The 18,368-nt window shown below is 38.0% G+C and overlaps 1 protein-coding gene and 1 long non-coding RNA gene across 2 annotated transcripts in view; one reads left to right on the top strand and one right to left on the bottom strand.

Annotated features, from left to right (window-relative positions):
* The window catches only part of gask1b (golgi associated kinase 1B), a 12,316-nt gene extending 10,828 nt beyond the window's left edge, over positions 1-1,488 (top strand). The window contains exon 5 of the mRNA XM_025063276.1: positions 1,220-1,488. Within this exon, the coding sequence (XP_024919044.1) occupies positions 1,220-1,417 (198 nt within the window). The 3' untranslated portion in view covers positions 1,418-1,488. The remainder of the gene's footprint in view (positions 1-1,219) is intronic.
* LOC112488179 (uncharacterized) lies at positions 1,315-17,957 on the bottom strand. The gene is made up of 3 exons (XR_003052012.1): positions 16,930-17,957; positions 8,995-9,151; positions 1,315-1,440 (listed from the first exon to the last, which is right to left on the bottom strand). It is a non-coding gene; the product is annotated as an uncharacterized LOC112488179 (long non-coding RNA).
* Between the last annotated feature and the right edge of the window lie 411 nt (positions 17,958-18,368).

The raw sequence follows: 18,368 nt of genomic DNA, 5'->3' as shown, positions 1-18,368 counted from the left end.
TGTGTCATACATTTGGTTCTTGAATCATGTAATCAATCAAACTCAGAAAATGTCCACAGTTAGTTTATTGTTGATTTCTTGCGAAATCAAATGAAATGAAAAAGGAAGAAAATATTTTAAGCAATTCACTGGGATTTAATGGGTAAAAACACCGGTTCAATTGAAATTTTTCTATTAAAAACCTTTTGACAGGGAAGAGGTTTGTGCAGCTCTGTAAACAGCTTAAACTTGTAATCCTGTTTAATTGTTTCTAAATCCTTTGATTTTAATCAAGCTTTAATTCTGTGCTATCTTGCTTTGAAGATTTGCCGAATTTCCATAATCGTAATATTCAGAAGATGGGATGAACTTTATGTTGTTGTTTCTGTAATACTTCGAGTGTTGTCATGGTAACAAAAATGGCACATGTATGAACTTTTAATTTTTGTATAAAGTGAAATTATATATATATATATAGCTCTTTTTTTGGAATACAACAGAAACCAACAAACGTTTAAACATGACAGTTTGGTTTCTCATATTTGTACAATGATATGAACATGGTCATTTTGTATTTTTAAACCCTCCACTGACCTGATAAAGTCTAGCAGGCAAGTTTAGTCTTCAACTAAAGGAGGAGTCAGGTTTCCCTGGCGTGTGAGACTTCTTAAAATATTTTCTTAAATGTTGCAGTCAGAGCATGATCAAAAATAGTCTGCGGCTCTGAAATCTGAGCTGGCGCATGATGCCGGCTTTCCAGGCTGCTGTAAACAGTCAGGCTGCAGGAGCCGAAGTCAAAGGCGCTGGAGGATTTCTATTTTCCCAGTGTCCATGCTGGGCATTTACGTGGCTGTTGTTTTAACCCCTGTGCACCCGCATTAGGAGTCCCAGCCTCTGTGTGCATGTGTTAGAAAAACCCGGCTCGTTCCCACAGTGCACACACACGCACACACAGTCGGGTATGTTTGAATGAATGTATGTCCAAATGAACGCATATTCTCACACAATGACAAAGCACACAGGCCCAAGGCAGCGTTCTCCCCAGGTTATGTAACACTATCTCTAAGCGCTACTGCAGCCTGTAACATTCCTGACAGGCGGTGCACATTCTTCACCAAACACACAGACAAAAACACCATTTTGACCCAACAGTAACTTTGTCTTTATTTTTGTTTTGACTCTAACTATTTCACCTTTAAAAAAATAATTAAAAAATCCTCTTTTGGCATGTTCCTTATAGCTCAACAGTCTGGGCCAGATTTGCCCTCCGCCCGGCAGCCGGACTTGTGGGATGGCGAATAGAATGTCAACTGGATGTGTGCCAGGTGTAGCAACAATGTCGTTGTCTATTTTTATGGTGTGGATAAAGTGCTGGAAGATGGTTATTATCTGTGTCTTTCTCCTGACCTTGTCTTCCTTCTTCTTCCTCATGAAATAATGTTGAGCCTCGTGGTGTTTAGACTTTAAAAACAAAACAAAAAAAACAATTAAAGTCTGACTTCATCACGACTTGTTCCAAGTTTCCTGGGAATGGACTGTTTGATTTTGTTCTAAATTGAGCAAGGTACAATACAACATTGTGTTTTACTCTGAGGGGGTTTAATGACATGTACATGACAGACCTGTTCATTCCTGTTTCTCACATAATCAGCTTCTTCTCCTCTTTTTCTTACTTACTAATGTATTTTTTCTGTACTCACTGACGCTTGTGACTTCTCTTACAAAGTTAGTTTCTGTTCTGCATCCTGTTTTTCAGAACTTTTACAGTATTGTTAGATGCAGTTTATGTAAACAAATCTAGGTGGAATACTTCTCCTCTGGTCGGCTGTTGGCCAGTCTGACTCCAAACAGTGTTCACACAGAGAAGCTCTTTAGAAAACTTTACCTCAGTCCGAATAATCATTCTGGTTTCACAGTGATGTCACAGTTTTCCTTTTTGCTGCCGCTCGCCCACACACACTCATGGTCCAAAATAAAATCCCCGGTCAGAGAGATTTTAATGTTTCCTACAGCAACATTTCATACTGAACAGTTTTTCTCGTTAACTTCTCCATCTCGAGACCGTTGATCAGCATTTTTAGGGGCTGAGTGTTATGTACTCTCTGACAAGAGACAAACAAGGTACATGCACAGAGCAGGGTAGGCTGAATATAATTAAGTTATTGAATAATTAGTGAGTCCGTGGGTGAGTGAAGGAGCTGAACGAGATTCTGACAGAACAGCGGAGGAGGCACCGGAGCTGGTGAGAGGGAGCTGAGGAGCAGCACAGGTTGCGGATGACCAAAGAGTGAGATCCGGCTTCCCTTTTCCTTGTAAAATTATTTTTCATTTCACCTTCAGCAGTTTTTACATCACATATAAAATGTTTCATTTCACTCAGTTTCTTGAGCCGTCCGTAACTCTCAGACCTTTTGTTCTCTGAAGTTTTCTGACATTAATCTTGGACATCACATCATTAATCTTCCACTGCATCCAGGACTGCTTCACTAACCCAGAAACTGTTTGGTCCTAAAGACTGAATACAGGATCATCATGAGCACAATCAGCCCTGGAAAAATGCTCCTCTCTGTCTCTGAACACACAACAACTGCAGACACAACAACATTTCCTGGCAAGTCTCATCTAATACGAAGGTTTTCTTCTGCTGATAAGGATTTAGAAGAAAAAAAAGAAAGAATGTCTACATGTGAGATAAGTCAAGTCAAAGCTTGTTTTGTTTTTTCTCCCCTAAAAGGCCATGTTCGTCAAAGACCTGGGGATTTACAAAGCCACAGAATATGAACTTTACACATTTTGAGCTGTTTTCTGTTTGGTGTTAAGTATTGTCAGTGTGAGGAAGCAGGCAGGATCCCACTGCAGCACAGAGGAGTCTCTCTTCAAAGTGCAGAGGATTTATTTAGTCCAGAAATTGCAGAAATTCAGAACCAGAAATACAGCCACAACAGCACACAAACAAACAAACAAACAAACCCCCACAATGATCCCACGAAGACTGTGCAAGGGTGAGAGGTGTATATACGTATATACACAGGTCACCAGGTGACACCAGTGAGACAAATGACAAAGACACAGGTGAGGCTGATCACTCTGATTAACTCTATAACACACAGGAGGAAAAGAGAAACAGACAGACTCACATTTGGCATATCTCCTAGTTTTCTTCAAATTAAAATAATAAAGTTAAAATGAGGCCAATAATAATGTGTCTTCACTGTCTAATGATCATTGTTAAAGACATAATGTGTCTTAGTTTTTATTCAAATTCAAACAAACTCTCCAATGATGTGTCCAGTGTGTGGCACTAGAGCTATTTGTGGCACAAATGATTTTGATGTGTTTGTGTTTTGTTGCACACCATAGGGGCAGTATTTATTTCATCCTGGTTATCCAGTTACAATGCCATACTTAGTTACTTAGTTGTTGTTAGCTGTTACCTCAGCATGGATATTCCCTTATCTAGTCTGACCTTACATGCATAGGAGATGTATTGGCCCTGTATGAAGAGATTTTATCCTCTCTGCTATACCTGAATATTTGCTACTGTAGAGTAGAAGATACAGCTAATGGGGTAAGTAGAAAAAATCCTCTCAGCCTCAGTAAATATGTATGTGAGATTAGTCGAGGTAAATAGCCTCAGGTGCCAATGAAAGGCATGGTGATTTGGCTTACGTTTCGTGCAATGTTTTGCAGCTCAGATCACAATCATGAAAGGATTATGGGAAATACAACTGAGCTCAAATGGGTGAACCACTCAGCCGTGTCATGTAGTGGGACCTGGGTTTTATGTTTCCCCCGTGGCTCCAAAGACTTGATTCACTGGCAGAAACTATTCAGTGCAGTTTAAATTCCACGTGCTGCTCCGCAACTTGTGAGCAGGGCATCCAAGAATAAGGAGGATCAATCCAAGTGTCACCTACAAGACAGCCCTTAGATTCACTTCCCTCTGCTTTAATTTGTATCTGCAGCCTTGAACTCCAGAGAAATAAATGAACACAGTCTGATAAAGGATAGCTGAGTATAATAATGTGGGTTTTTTTTTCATGGTTTGACTTTATAGTGATGGTGTAGTCCTGGAAAAAATATTATCTTTTACACACTATCATGAGCCCAGATTCATATGATCCTCCCATGTAGACTTTGATTTACTGCTGCAGCTCTGTATGCAGTTCCCTCTTCTCCACAGAAGACCAGAAGTGTGTGGAATGTGCAAATGAAAATGTTATGATTTTCCCATTTTCCAGCAGGAAGCACAGTCATTCCTTCCGTGCAGCGTTAAAGCTCTGTGCCACTTGGAAGCGTAGAGTTGACACTTGATGTACTCAGTCTGGGACTTAAATCAACCATTCAATGGAGTAAGAGGTTTTTCAGTTTGAAGATGATTTGTACTTCCTCCAAAACAGACACAACGTGACTCTAAATAACATGTAATAGTCTGGTGTCCACGGTTGTAAAGAGTGATATAAAAAATGAAATTCTATGTTATAGAAGAACTTCATTCATCGCTGGTGGTGTCTGTTTCTCCACATTCATTTTCTTTTCTTTTTTGCACAATTATAGCTACATTCATACAGTATGAATAAATACCATTATCCATAAGTTAAGTATTTTCTTGTTCTTTAATAAAAGTGATTTCCTTCCTTCCTTCCTTCATTCATTCCTTCCTTCCTTCCATACATCCTTCCTTCCTTCCTTCCTTCCTTCCTTCTTTCCTTCTTTCCTTCCTTCCTTCCCTCCTTCCCTCCTTCCTTCTTTCATTCTATTCTTCCTTCATTCCTTCCTACCTTCCATCCTTCCTTCCCTCCTTGCATCCTTCATTATTTTCCTTCAATCCTTCCTTCCCTCCCTCCTCCTTCCTTCCTTCCTTCCTTCCTTCCTTCCTTCCTTCCTTCCTTCCTTCCTTCCCTTACAGTTCCAGTGACACTCCCTAGAAGGTGATTTGTTTTCTTAGCCGTTGCCCTCTTGGCTCCGTCTCCCATTGGAGTCCTTAAAGGTCAAGGACTGTAAATAAATAATAAATGAATGAATAAATGAAATCAAATAAAGATTTCAGTGGAAAGGAACTTGCCTGACCAAAGGGAATAGGATGGAGGGTATATTCTTGAACAATCATTCATTCCATATATAAATAATAATGAATGAAGACTGTTCAATTCATCAGCCTGTTCTTGACACTGAGTAAGCACTGATCCAAACCATGAACCAAAACCCGATCATTCAGACGCACAGGTTGTGCTTTTGTTGCTGGTGCTGGTGAAAAATAAGAAGCCCCACCTTTGCTTTCCTTAATAATGTCTTGTCTGCAGTGAGACATTTAAATCGCTGCGTGGTTGGGATGTGAAATTAAAATCCTGAGTATGTGTGATAAATATTTAGTGCAGGACTTTCCCCTGGACCGACCTCACAAACATCTGCTGTCTAATAGTTTTGTATGGAGCCATCAGACGGGTGTGAGCTGACTGTGCCAGGTTGTATATTTGGAGAGTGGGTTGATGACAGAGGTGAGGTATGTGAGGAGCAGCAGCGGCAGCAGCGGCAGCAGCAGACATTGCAATTACTCATCTGCTCCAGGACATTAGCTCTCAATCGTTTGTGTGATGGGAGGGAAAACGGATTTGATGTTTCCACCAAATCTGGCAATTCAGTGTTTGTCATCTTTGGCTCTGACAAACAAGACTTTATGTACTGGGTCATGCATACAATACTGCTGTAAAACAAACAAAGAACCTTTTTAACCAAAAGGTGACCTGATTATCTTATTGGTCATGTAAATCAAAACAAATTATTTTAATCTCATATTTTGTTCTTTAAATTCAAAATGTATTTGCAACTCATTTTTTTGTATTTTGAGACCTCTTAATACGCCTTTATGTCTTTACGTCTTTTCCTCCCACTCGCACAAGAGCTTCCACTGCTCTAAAATCTAGGGGGAGCTCATTCAGTTTTTTGACATTTAGCTTCTGTTTTTCCCAACAACTATTTACAGATGTACAAACTACTTGGTTATGCACAACAAAGGTAAACTCCTAAACTCCCACTCCAAACTGTCAATGGCTGAGGGTGTAAACAGCCTGAAGAGAAAGAAGAGAGACTCCCACATTCCAAACCTCTCCTGTTGCATACTTGTGTATCTAAGGGTCAAATCTTTTCCAAGCAGCACTGAATACTTTGAATTTGGCTGGGCCTCACACCAGAGCTATATAAGATCTGAGGTCATCAGGAATTTCATGAAGTATCTTTGAGAAAATGGGATATGTTTGCTTTAATTTAAACTCAATCAAAAGACAACAGCAGGCTGTATTAGTTTCTTCCCCCTGGGTGGAGTTTGATTTGGCTGGAACACAGTACATGTACTGTACATGTACTGTGTTCCAGCCAGTACAAGTACCTGCTGGCTCTCTCTGTCCTATAGTTACTTTACTGCACTATGCTGCTCTATCAGACAGCAGAGGAACAGCATTTGTTAACCTTTCCACAAAGTGGAACTCAAAGTTCACATCGAGTCAGTTAAAAAAAGATTGGCTTTTAGAGTTGGAAAGTAATAACTAGAAATACAGAAGCCAATCGTGGGAAATGGGCAAACACAGGGATTTTCTTTTGTCTTGAATATAACAATGGAAACTTTCATTTCATTTTATTGTATTTACTTTGTATGGAAGTAGAAACCTGCGTGTGTTCTTACTGGAGCAGCATCTCTCCAATGCTTTGTTTCAAAATAATGAAACAAAAAACAGCTGAAGGACTTTTTTTTATTTCAGACCATTCTTTGAAAAATGTATGGCTATTAAATGATGGCTATTAGCATGGAGATAAATGATGGCAAAGATCAGCTCCTAATTAGCAATTAGCCACATGTTATCAAACGTTAGTAAAAATGTTACAAAAATTGTTTAGCTATACGTAGGTAAAATGTCTCCAACATTTAGTGAGAATTACAATTAAACCAAAATAGAATCAAAAACTGTATCTGATAGTGTCAGTGAAATTGATAGAGATAACTACAAGAGCCAAGAGTTAGCTACCTGTCAACTCAAACATTACTTTTATTTCCCTCAAAATTATTATTTTCCCCATTTGCTTGCAAAGTGATAGAAAAAAGTAAAAAAAAAAAACATTGCATTTGCATTTGACCAGTGACCCGATAAATTCATTCCAAAAGCATGAAGCAATTACTGAATGTGTTTCTTAGGTTTGTGGTTTGACAATCCCAACATGCAGGGAATGATTCATGTTCCCTCTCCTCCTGCCTTTAAGCCATTGCCCTCCAGTGATTTACTTTTAGTCAGTAAAGAAAACTAAAAAGTTTTTCTAGGCAGCGCCCCATGACAAAAGCATCCTCTCTGATGTAAAAAAGAGAGCTCTGTATCAGTGATTCTTTACAAGTGATGCCATCTTTTTCCTGCTGGGAGATTATTAAATGTTCATATGCACTACACTGTGTTACACTGTCTGTTTGATTTATGAATAATTGTACATGCGTCTTCTGCAGATAAGCATCATCTGAAAGGTGCCAAAGAAACAAATTACTGCTGGAGCAGTGCATTAATTAATACAATGGGTGGTGGAGATGTGTGAGAAGTGTGTGGTGTTTTCTTTTTACTGTTGCAATGCAGTGCAGAATCGTTATTATTTTGGTTATTTTCATTAGATCAAGTGTTTAATAAACATAAATAGACTCTTACACTTATTCAATTAAAGAGTGTGAACTTCATGTTCTCCTGATTTTAATTTAGCATGTTAGCATTTACTGATATTTACCAGTTGTAATAAAGTTGAGCTGTGTTACGTGAGCTGTATCAACATTACTCATTCTTCAAAGACAGGTTATTGCTTTCACATTTCATTATAGATATGGCCAAAACCCTAGACCCTATACCCACCGGTGACAGGACCCCAATTAAGACAGGGGCATAGGGCTCTGTGTTTAATACCAACTAGTCCCTTAATCCCAGATTGAGTTGCATAAGGGCTCTGTGTTTAATACCAGTCCCTTAATCCCAGATTGAGTTGCATCAGGAAGGACATCTGGTGTTAAAACAAAAATCAAACCAGGCAAATCACTGCTGAAGACCACCGACCCTTGGTGAAGGAATTAACCCGTTCAATATAGGTGATGTGACACAGCAGCTTCTTTAAAAACCTTTTCATTTTGATAAGGTTAAGGTTAAACTTTATTGATCCCACTCTGGGGAAGTTATTATCACAAAGTCACAAGTAAAACTGTTACAGGAGGAGCTGCAGGTAGGATTCAAAGGCTGCACTCAGGAGACAGGGATTTGGTGAGAAACGTTTTTTAAGTCAGTTTTTAAGACATTGAATTCAAAAGGAAAACTGAGTGAGTGTTAACTCGAGAACTTGGGCCAGATAGGAACAGAAATGGATGAAACACAACAGGAAGTTCTGTGAAACAGGGTAATTGGTTAAAATGGAGAAACAACAGCCACACTGACCAAACACCGACAGAGTGAAGGAGAGGTATTTAAACCACAGGACACAGGTGAGGCTGATTAAGACCTGACAACAAACTCTGAATGAGGAACTCCTCTCAGATTATTATTTATATCCTCTTCAATGGTGTGATTGGTTCAACTCATGTACATCAGTTCACACACAAGCGTTAATAGTTGCCTGTCTCTATATGTGGACAGACTGACTAAGGAAGTGTCGAGCGGTTGTCACATCCTCATCTGATGAATGTTGTGATTGGTTCCCACCCCTCTCATCCCTGGCTTGACTCTTAGGGTTTAGCTAGAGATAATAAAAGCACATTAATGACTACACTGGAGACTGGAGTTGTCAGGTGCCTAATGCAGTGTAGAGTGATTGTTTACAGTCAGGCTGTTGTCAAAGTAATTCATTATCTCAAAGAAAGCAATCAAACACTGATCCCACCTGAACGTTAGTCCAAGTTCATGTTGAGTTTGAGTGATGAACTAGTTTTCATTTACTTCACCATAATGTACATATGACCACATATAACAGCTATATATATAATAAAGTCATAATTATTCTCCTTACCACATCTTCAGGCTGTTTTTCAGCTCCTCATTTTCCAAGAAGAAGGAAGAGGAAATATTGTGGCACCACCTCCACTCCGGCCAAAACACTCCAAACAAAAATCTTCCATGGAGCATGTTACCCATTTCTTCAGGAATCCAAACAGGAACAGCCGGGCCTGTCCCAGAAAGGAAATGAGTGAGAGCAGCCTGAGGGCGAGGTGGGACCAGCTAAATGCTCATGTCCACTTGAAACATGCTATGAAAAACCAAAATCAGTAGACTATTAGTTTGAGTTTCTAGAAAACTCTGAGTCATATTGCGTCATGTTTTCTACATGTGGCTGCTGGACAGTCATCTATAGGTCATAGGAGGGTGTGCTGAGCACACAAAAAGATCTGTTTGTATGGAGATTATTATTATTATTATTATTATTATTATTATTATTATGTCACCACTGAATGCCAAATCTTTCCAATGCAGAAATGCTTGCACTGGTATCCCTTGACAGCTGCCATTGCATGCATTCATCATCATTAAGTATATCCTTAATGATGATGAATGCAGAAACAGTTGTTGCTGTTTGTGTTTCTCCAGCAGTCCAGATTGTTAGTCATCATGGGTTCTGATTTAAAAAAAAACACAGCAATTTATCTTACATTTAAAAAGCCTAATTAGAACTGAATACTGTTTCCTTCTTTTTGATAGAAATGATAATACACGAAAAAAAAACTTCAATGAAGAAAACTCTAGGGACATACACTGCTGTAGGAAGAAAACTGCATCCATCGAAAGTTGGTCATAGTCAGCTCAAATGTTAAAACAGGACATGAAAGTGTCTTCAAACTTACTTTCTTCATAGTTTTCATAACAATGTACCCAACCTGAGGTCTCCCTGTAAAGGGGAATTCACTTTGGAGAAACAGTCATGAAGCCATAATTACAGTACATTTTGACTGACTTTTAAAATATAACTTTTTAATATTGTAACAATGACCCCATTCTGGCTTTGACTTTCTGTCTCATTCTTTTTCTACTGCAAACACTCACTTTCAACAACTATAAACAGATTCGGCTAAACACCCACACAGCGCCATCTACCGATATATCACCATTTACCCATACACTGGTGCAACACTAAAGCTTAAAAATGAAAAACACAACCGCACACACGTCAAGCAAAACAGAAGTTAAATATTATTATTATTTATTTTTAATAAGGATAGTAGTGGCAACTTTACTGAATGCATCATGGATATTTTAATTAAGAAGTCGATGCATTTGGACGTACGGAATTGCTCTGCTGCACTCTAGTGGCTAGATGAGTGGAACACCACTGTCGTGTGAAAAAGAAACACGATGGTCTGCAGCTAAATCAGAAGCTGATGGATTAGTCAAATTGAACAAGAGACATGTATGGGGACAGATGAGTATGACATGATTGGAACAAAGGTGAAATGAAACGACCGCTGTATTTAGGTTCACTGTTGTAAAAGGATGATGGCCTCTGTCCTTTGTCGTATATACAAAAGTAACTGTATACAGAAAAGAGTTTTAAACACACAACCACACGCCTAAATGTGACACTGGACATTTGCATTCATACTGTATATGAACACAGGAAAAATGTCTACTTCGAGTGAGTGAAAATACAGTTTATAGAAAAGATGATGATGTTTTCAAATGTTATTGTCTCTGCATTTACTCTACTGTTTACAGTCTGAGATCAATTGTTTAAAACAACTAGTTTTACATACAGTAACCAACACATCTGTGATAGGCAACACTCACAGCATAAACAGTCTGATATATAATCAATAACTAGTACTTATCAACCCATGATACTAACCGAGGGCATCGTGACCAAAGTGGGATAAAAAAAGTATTTTCCTCTTCCTGTCTGTGCAGTGCTTTCTAACACTCTTCCTTCTCCCTGCGGGTAATTTCTAGATCCTTCCAATCTAGAAATACCCAGACCTCCTTGTATCAAACCCCTGCTGCCAGCTCCCCAGTGTCTGAGCCTGACAGTGACAAACTGACAAATGGCTGAATGCATGGTTTCACAACTCTAACCTCTGTAACCCCTGCCCCCAGCCCCCAATAAAAACAAAGGCAGAGCCAGAAAAGATAGATTTAGTTTAGTTTAGTTTAGTCAGCAGAACAACGCCTCCATCGACTGCCTTATATACAGATGGTTGAATATAACAGACATGTTTACAGCATCTTGCACTCAGACTTCACAAGGAAGTGTTTCATTTTCAAGGCGGAATAGTCCTTGATACATGTGTAAAACTCACATCTGGCATGTCCGCTAAAAATACATTATGCAACACAGGTACTTCTTAGTGCTCAGTACTTCTAGTTGAAAATATTTCCAAATGGATGAGGGGTCAGGTAGATAAGATATGAATGAATAAGTTCAAGGATCTATCTACAAAACTGCTAATGGTATTACAGTACTTCAATACAAAATCATTAAAGTGCTGTTGGAAAACATGATTAACAATAAGAAATAATCGAGTCCCTTATTCATTTACATCATCAAGGCGCCATTAAGTATCTGGTTGCAACTCACAGGTTGCCACATGGGAGTTGCTAATAGGGTTTCTCTGGAAGTTGAACACATGACTCTCTACTTGTAAGGCAGGCAATATAGGGTTTCTCTGGGAGTTGAATACATGACTCTCTACTTGTAAGGCAGGCATGCTAACCACTACACCATGGAACCACAAAATAAAGTACTTATACATATTTTTTCTTATTAATTTCGAATAGTCCTTAATCTAACATTTAAAATGCTTCATACCTGCAAAAGAATTTAGTTTTAAGTGTTGTTGTAATGTACTCCAGGAAAAAGGTGGAAATACTTTACAAAACAGTTTGGGGTCAGGAAAAAAATACCAATGTTTCATAATAATAACATTTCATAATAAAACAAATGTTTCTATTTTATCTTTATTTTATAAACTTTCAATTTTTTTGTGAGCTTTTTTAATTACAATTTTGTAAAGGGCTAAAAAAGATCCAAAAGTTTAATCACAACAACTAAATGTATGTGTTTTTTTTTTTTTTTCTTCAGGTATTCCATGTAACTGAGGCAGCATTAACACTAACACTTTTTGGGAAGTGTGAGATAATGAGACAGGACATCAGCTGACAGGCTGCTGGAGACACTTTGTTCAAACACTTGGTCTCATGAGAGAATACTGGAGAAAAGCTTATTATGCCGTCGCGGATGTTAAAGTATTGATGCTGCAAGATACATTTTCTCTGTGTTGGGTAAAAGGTGTCAAAATGAACTTTGTTGGTTTAAACAGCACTTGTTTCTTCTGTGGCTTCATGTCCCAAAGGAAAAGTGAAATTCTTAATGTAGCAGAAGCAAAACGATTGTCACTTAAGACTTTGTTTGGTTCCATTCTATTAACACCTGCAGTATTCATTCACCATGACACTCACGCAGCATACATCTGATCAGCACTTTTACTTTCACACATTTATTATAGCAATTTGCACACTGTTAGTACAGCTGTCAGGATCAACTTCACTTGAAGTCAGACACTTAGTGTTTGATTGATTTTTTTTTTTTTAATAAAGTTTCTAGAGAACACATGACTGGAAGTGCTGATGAAAAAAGGTTTTTATCTCATCTCATCTCATCTCATATCTAACATGGTTAATGACTTTAAATTCAACTTGTGTCAAAGTTGTTATTCCTCTGGGTTGTATTTTATGTCTCACGTCTGTGTTTGTCATGTCTTTGTGAATTGACGCCTCAAGTTGGAATTTAGCAGAAAAGGAGTTTTGTCCATTACTGAATTGTTCAACAGCTGGATCACAGTTATAAAGGGTTTAATCATTAATAATACAGTAGAGTGTACAGTATGATTGGGTCTCAAATTGGTCACTTTTCATCAAAATTGGTCACGACTAAGACATGGTCAAGTTGGACTTGTGTGGACATGTTGTCTCACTTTGTCCCACAGCTGTCATTCTGCATGTGTTTGTGATATGTATCGACTTACAAAATTGTGGTCTAACAGGTGATTTTGACATTTTTATCCACATTTGGCTCCAGACGGTTATAAACTCATCTCCTTGATGAAAATGACGTTCCTTATTTCCTTAATTCCCACCTTTGTGAACTGCTAACTTTCAAGTGACATTTCAGTAAAAGCTGATTATCATCACATTTGAAACATAATTGCAGGGTTACCAAGTGAATAATGGTCGAAGGGAAAACAGACATGGTGTTTAACGTGTCTATCATAAAGCTTTCATCTGTAGCAGCATCCTTCCCCTCCACGGAGGGAAAGTGCTGGCTTTGATGAATGAGGTGAAATAACATTTGGACAGTAGAGCGTTGGCATTCAGGCTCGTCCCATCCCTTTCTCCCTCCTTCTCCTCTGGGGAGCAGAGAGGACGATAACAGAGCTGAAGAAAGTGAAAGCTGGGATGAAGGGAGGAAGATAAAGGACCGTATTACTGCTAATCTTTTCAGAGCGGAGGACTAAATAAAAAGCAGGATGTCCTAAAAACTACTGAGACAGAAATACATATGGTGTCCCCTTGTGATGTAATGGCATGTCATGTTGGGAGCAGTAATTTGGCCTATTTAAGCCTCATGTTTTACATAATTTTCTATTTGACGGTGTCTTCTCCATTCATCTGTATCCAGTGCGGGGAATGGGGGCCAATCATGGCACTTGGAAAGGTTTGTCACCCAGAAGTTTATCAATAACTACTTTCTATGGCCCATTATCATCTATGACAAATAATTGTCTATTAAATTGTTTTGTTTTTCTGGATCAACATTTATCAATCTTCATTTCTAAAAATGACCTAAAAATGCTATTTTTGTGTAGATTGTTGTTGGTCATAAACTTCAACTAAGTCAATGCATGTTTGGACTAATTGTAGCTAACTTAGCTAACTTTTAGCTGGCTATTGCTTTATTAATATTTACAGTTGTTCAAACATTGGCAGCTGTTTGCCTCTGTATTGTCAATTTTGAATAGCGTCAAATCTTTAGGAGGAAACTTTACAATCCTATTAAAAAATATTATTATTGCTTTGTTTTTTTCCTTATCTTTTTTCCTGCCATTGTTCAAGTATTTCTTACTTAGATTTTAGTTATAATTTTTAAATTAAAATAAAAGACATTTCATAAAGACAGGCTCATAAACTTGTTTTTTTATAGTAACCTTGTCACACATTCCTGCAGATATTTCTTCAGTTTATCCCTGCATGGGTTAAGTATAGGTTAGACAGGATGTTCTAGACATCGAACGTGTGTTTAATTGCAGTAATATGTCTATGAGACATAAGAACTCAAACCTGTTATAGCCACTAATATAGAACAGAAAGAAAAGTGCCCGTGTACAGAAGAGAGATGGAGACAGACAAGGGTGAGACGGAGAGAAGCAGTGCAGCAGTGGGGATTGAACATGACACGGGGCAGCGCTGAGCGCCTGGATTTGTGAGAGGAGAACATTCATCACAGCAGTCAGAATCACATCATGTCCGCCCACCTGCAGCACACAAAACAAGAGATCACATCTCATTTACATACTGCAGGGATTCTGATGTCACTGTGCAGCCTGGCTTCGGAATCAAAGGAAGTCTTTACATAAGATGCACAGGTTGTTCTCATAAATGTTCTCTCGCCTTTGAATGGGTGACTTCAGTTCTAATAAAAGGGGTTTCATGTCAAGAGCGAGGAGCTGGCAGGGAAGGAAAATATATCGTTCAGGTTCTTCTCTGCCCACATAGAAATGATGTCATTCTTGATCATTCGTGACAGATTCAGATAATAAATAGAATAGGTTTTGCTATTAGCAAAAACCAATATAAATTTGAGATTGGAGTTTCTAGTTTATAAGAAGTGAATTAGAAGTGTTTATTTATAATAGAAGTGTTTATTTATAATTTAACTTTAAGTGATTTAGCTCATATTTTGTTATTTACAGTTTGCCAGAGCCTCAGAATTAATTTAGGCATTTCGTTGGTTTTTGATTGTTTCTTACATTTTAGATAATGTATCTTTTTGTTATGGCTAACATTTAGCTTAATAAACTATACTAATACTAATAATCTACATTTATGTTAGCTAAGATCTGGTAAAGTTTAAGCTCCTAAATATACATTTTATTCAGCTAATTCATAGCTAACATTGTGCTGTATATATAGAGCTATGTTTTAGAGTTTTAGAGAATTAAATATATATATATATATGCTAACACTAAGTTTCCTCTTCTCAGTAAACCTTTTTTGTCACTATAATTTATTCATTATCTATGGCTTGAGCCTTTGCATGTGATGAGAGGGCCGTAACCAATCACAGCATTCAAACAGTTAGGGTGGGACACAAAGTGTCTCTCCTCAAAAAGTTATTTAAACACATTTAGTGATCTAAATTCACAAACTGCCTCACACGTCTACACTTTTGCCCGTTTAATCCTTTTACTCCGAGAAACTTCAAATCTATGGAGCACATTCTACATCCTGTTAAAGCTAAAAATGTCCACAGCATTTCTGAGACTGCAGAAGCGAGACAAATCATTTCCCTCAGGTATTCATTTTGCTCCTGATCACCTCAGCAACCCTCCCACCTCTTATTGTGCCTCCAGCTACGGCTGTATCAGCAATGCATCACAGTGTTGAACCACATCATCACTGAAGTGAAGGATACAGTTTTAATGACTCATCTGCCAAATATGTCGCTGCTAAGGAACAGCTTGTGCTGCATGAAGCTCACCGTGTCGTACACCTGTTGTTAATGCCTTGATGTCGCCCCCTCAAAATCTATATGAAATGAATGTGGAAGAGGAGAACAGGAAGTGAAGAGGAAGAAACATGGAAAATGAAGGGATACAAAATATAGAGGAGGAACATTGATGGAGAGACTTCTTTATATCTACTGAAAAGAACTCTATAAATATACATATAAAAAGAAATCAACTTGCCCTTTTTCTTGTAAGCCTCAAACCACCAGGTAGTGCTGTTGCACTTAAATTCAACTAAGTGCCGAAGTCTCACAGGAAGAGGATGAGGAGGAGGAGGAGGAGGAGGAGGAGAAACACAGGGAAGGAGGAGGATTTCTCAAAGCAATTTGTGATGATTTACATAGGCAGTCAGTCTGAAAAAGCATACATAAGTTGTAGGGGAGGTTACAGGACATGGCTGCAATTAACAGCAGACAGCAGCCAGCACGGCTCGGCGATAGATCTGAATAAATCAACAGGTCCAGAGAGATAGAGAGGCAGGATTTTCTGCTGTGGCCAAATGCTGACATAGCAGGGCACGCATAAAACAAAGAAGAACAGAGCAGAGTGATTGCATTCTGTGGATTTAGGACGGCACTATAATTAAATGCAGCAGTCATAACTCTGACGGCACTAAACTTGCAACCTTTACCTCGGCGTGACTCTAAAGAATATACTTTTAAAATATAAAAAGGATTCCAATGACTCTAGGCCAAAGGCCTGGTCAAGGCAGGCGAGACAGGATGTTGAATTACTGTCCATAAACTGTCACTCTTTAAACAGAAAGATACCCTGATCAAAACACACCATCTGTTTGTTGAACCTGCTGAATGGGGTAATAAAAGTCATTTTAAAAAAACCTGACTTGAAAGTGACAACGATGATCATCTGATAAGAAACTCTTGTCTCCCTTTAAAAAGTCTTCCTGATCGTCTAAATTCTAAAGTCATCACACAATTTTACTTTATAAGATTACATTTTTGCTGCAAATTTCAGACAGATATAGCCGTTTGACTATTTTGGAATCTGTAAGGGGGGGGCAGATCCAACCAATGAAAATAGGACGGAATAAGACTGGTGCATATTGTATCTATAGGTAAAATAAGAATATCAACACAGACTGCGGAAAAAAGGAAAAAGGAAAAAAAGGAGACCAAACAAACCTGCATTAAGGAAAAAAAGGAGACCAAACAAACCTGGGTCACAGAAGTAGTCCTCATTAGGTGTAATGGTAATCCCAGGTAGAAAAGTTTGCTGGTCAGTCTACTGGTCAGAGTGTCAATGGAACCGTGCACACCTGCAACCAATCACATGCAATCACACATGCAGAGAAACCAAGCTGTAAACAGTTGTCATGGAAGGAAGTGTTAGATAAACTGGAGAAAAGAGAAAAAAGACAGCTGCTACACGGTGCTACTGAGACGCCGTGCTGCAGTAAAGTACTACAGTTTTGGCTTCGGTTAAATAACTGATGGGAGTGTGTAATGTATGTGAAATGAAAATGTTATAAGGAGCTGCTCCAATAAAAAGCTGCAGAGACACATGAGAACTGGTCGTTGTTGTTGCTAATGCTCTGACTACAACTGTCTACTCCAACAACTCAGACTATTTTTCAACGCAGAATCATAAATTGATTCTTTTTGTATTTTTTATGTAATTCAATATGGATGTGTTCTCTGTCGAACATAACTCTTAAAAAGAATAAGCTTTTCTTTATTTATGATCGTTTAAAAATCATAGTGCATCGGTACTTGTTAAATTCATATAAACAACAAAAACTCCAAGTAGACATTTGGGAACAGGAAGAGTTGTCTCTGTTAAGGGAGCAGAGGAGAAGAGGAAGAAAATGTATCACAGTAAATCCCTGCTGTTTACTTTTTTAAACCATTTCACCTCACTCTAAAAGGGACACTTGCTGCTGGATATACTGTGGACTGTTTACGTTTCCCCCCCGAGAAAAGTCCACTCACTGTTAACAGGGTCTACATTTATATATGTTATGAATGTGGCACTGGAGAGGGTAACTGGGGTTTCCTGCAACAAACAAGATAAAATGTTAATGCCCTGATGGTGGCAAACGGCTTTGGTTTATATTTGATTCCATCACGTTAAGAGTTTGATTTGACTTTAACAACTGGAGCAGAAGCATCACATTTGTTTGGACCTCATTTTGTCATGGGTGACAAATAGAGGGGAAATAATTAGAACTAGATTTTAGTAATATCTCTTATCAACCATTTAGACTACCATTACAACAATAACAATATAAATGAATAATAATAATAATAATAATAATAATAATAATAATAATAATAATAATAATAATAATAATAACCAAAGTGTTTTCCAAGATCCTATTAGTTAGGATTTAATTAGGATGTTGATGCAGTGTACAGGTAGTATCAAGAAACGAGGTAAATCAAAAACCAAAAATTAATTTAAAAAAAAAAAATTGTTGTGGTTAATTTAAAAATACAATATTATTTATTGTGATACGCTGTTTTAAAACAAGACAGAATGTTATATAGACAGATACAGATATGAATATGAACCTGACATAAATAAACAAGACCCTACATTGTTTGTGATCCACCGGCATTACTTTCTGTTCGTTGTTTGTTCTCAGATCAGACTT

This window comes from Cynoglossus semilaevis, chromosome 15, assembly GCF_000523025.1.
Source record: "Cynoglossus semilaevis isolate Cse_v1.0 chromosome 15, Cse_v1.0, whole genome shotgun sequence".
Taxonomy (NCBI): Eukaryota; Metazoa; Chordata; class Actinopteri; order Pleuronectiformes; family Cynoglossidae; genus Cynoglossus; species Cynoglossus semilaevis.
The sequence above is the reverse complement of the archived record's forward strand: the minus strand, read 5'-3'. Positions and strand labels throughout refer to the sequence as shown.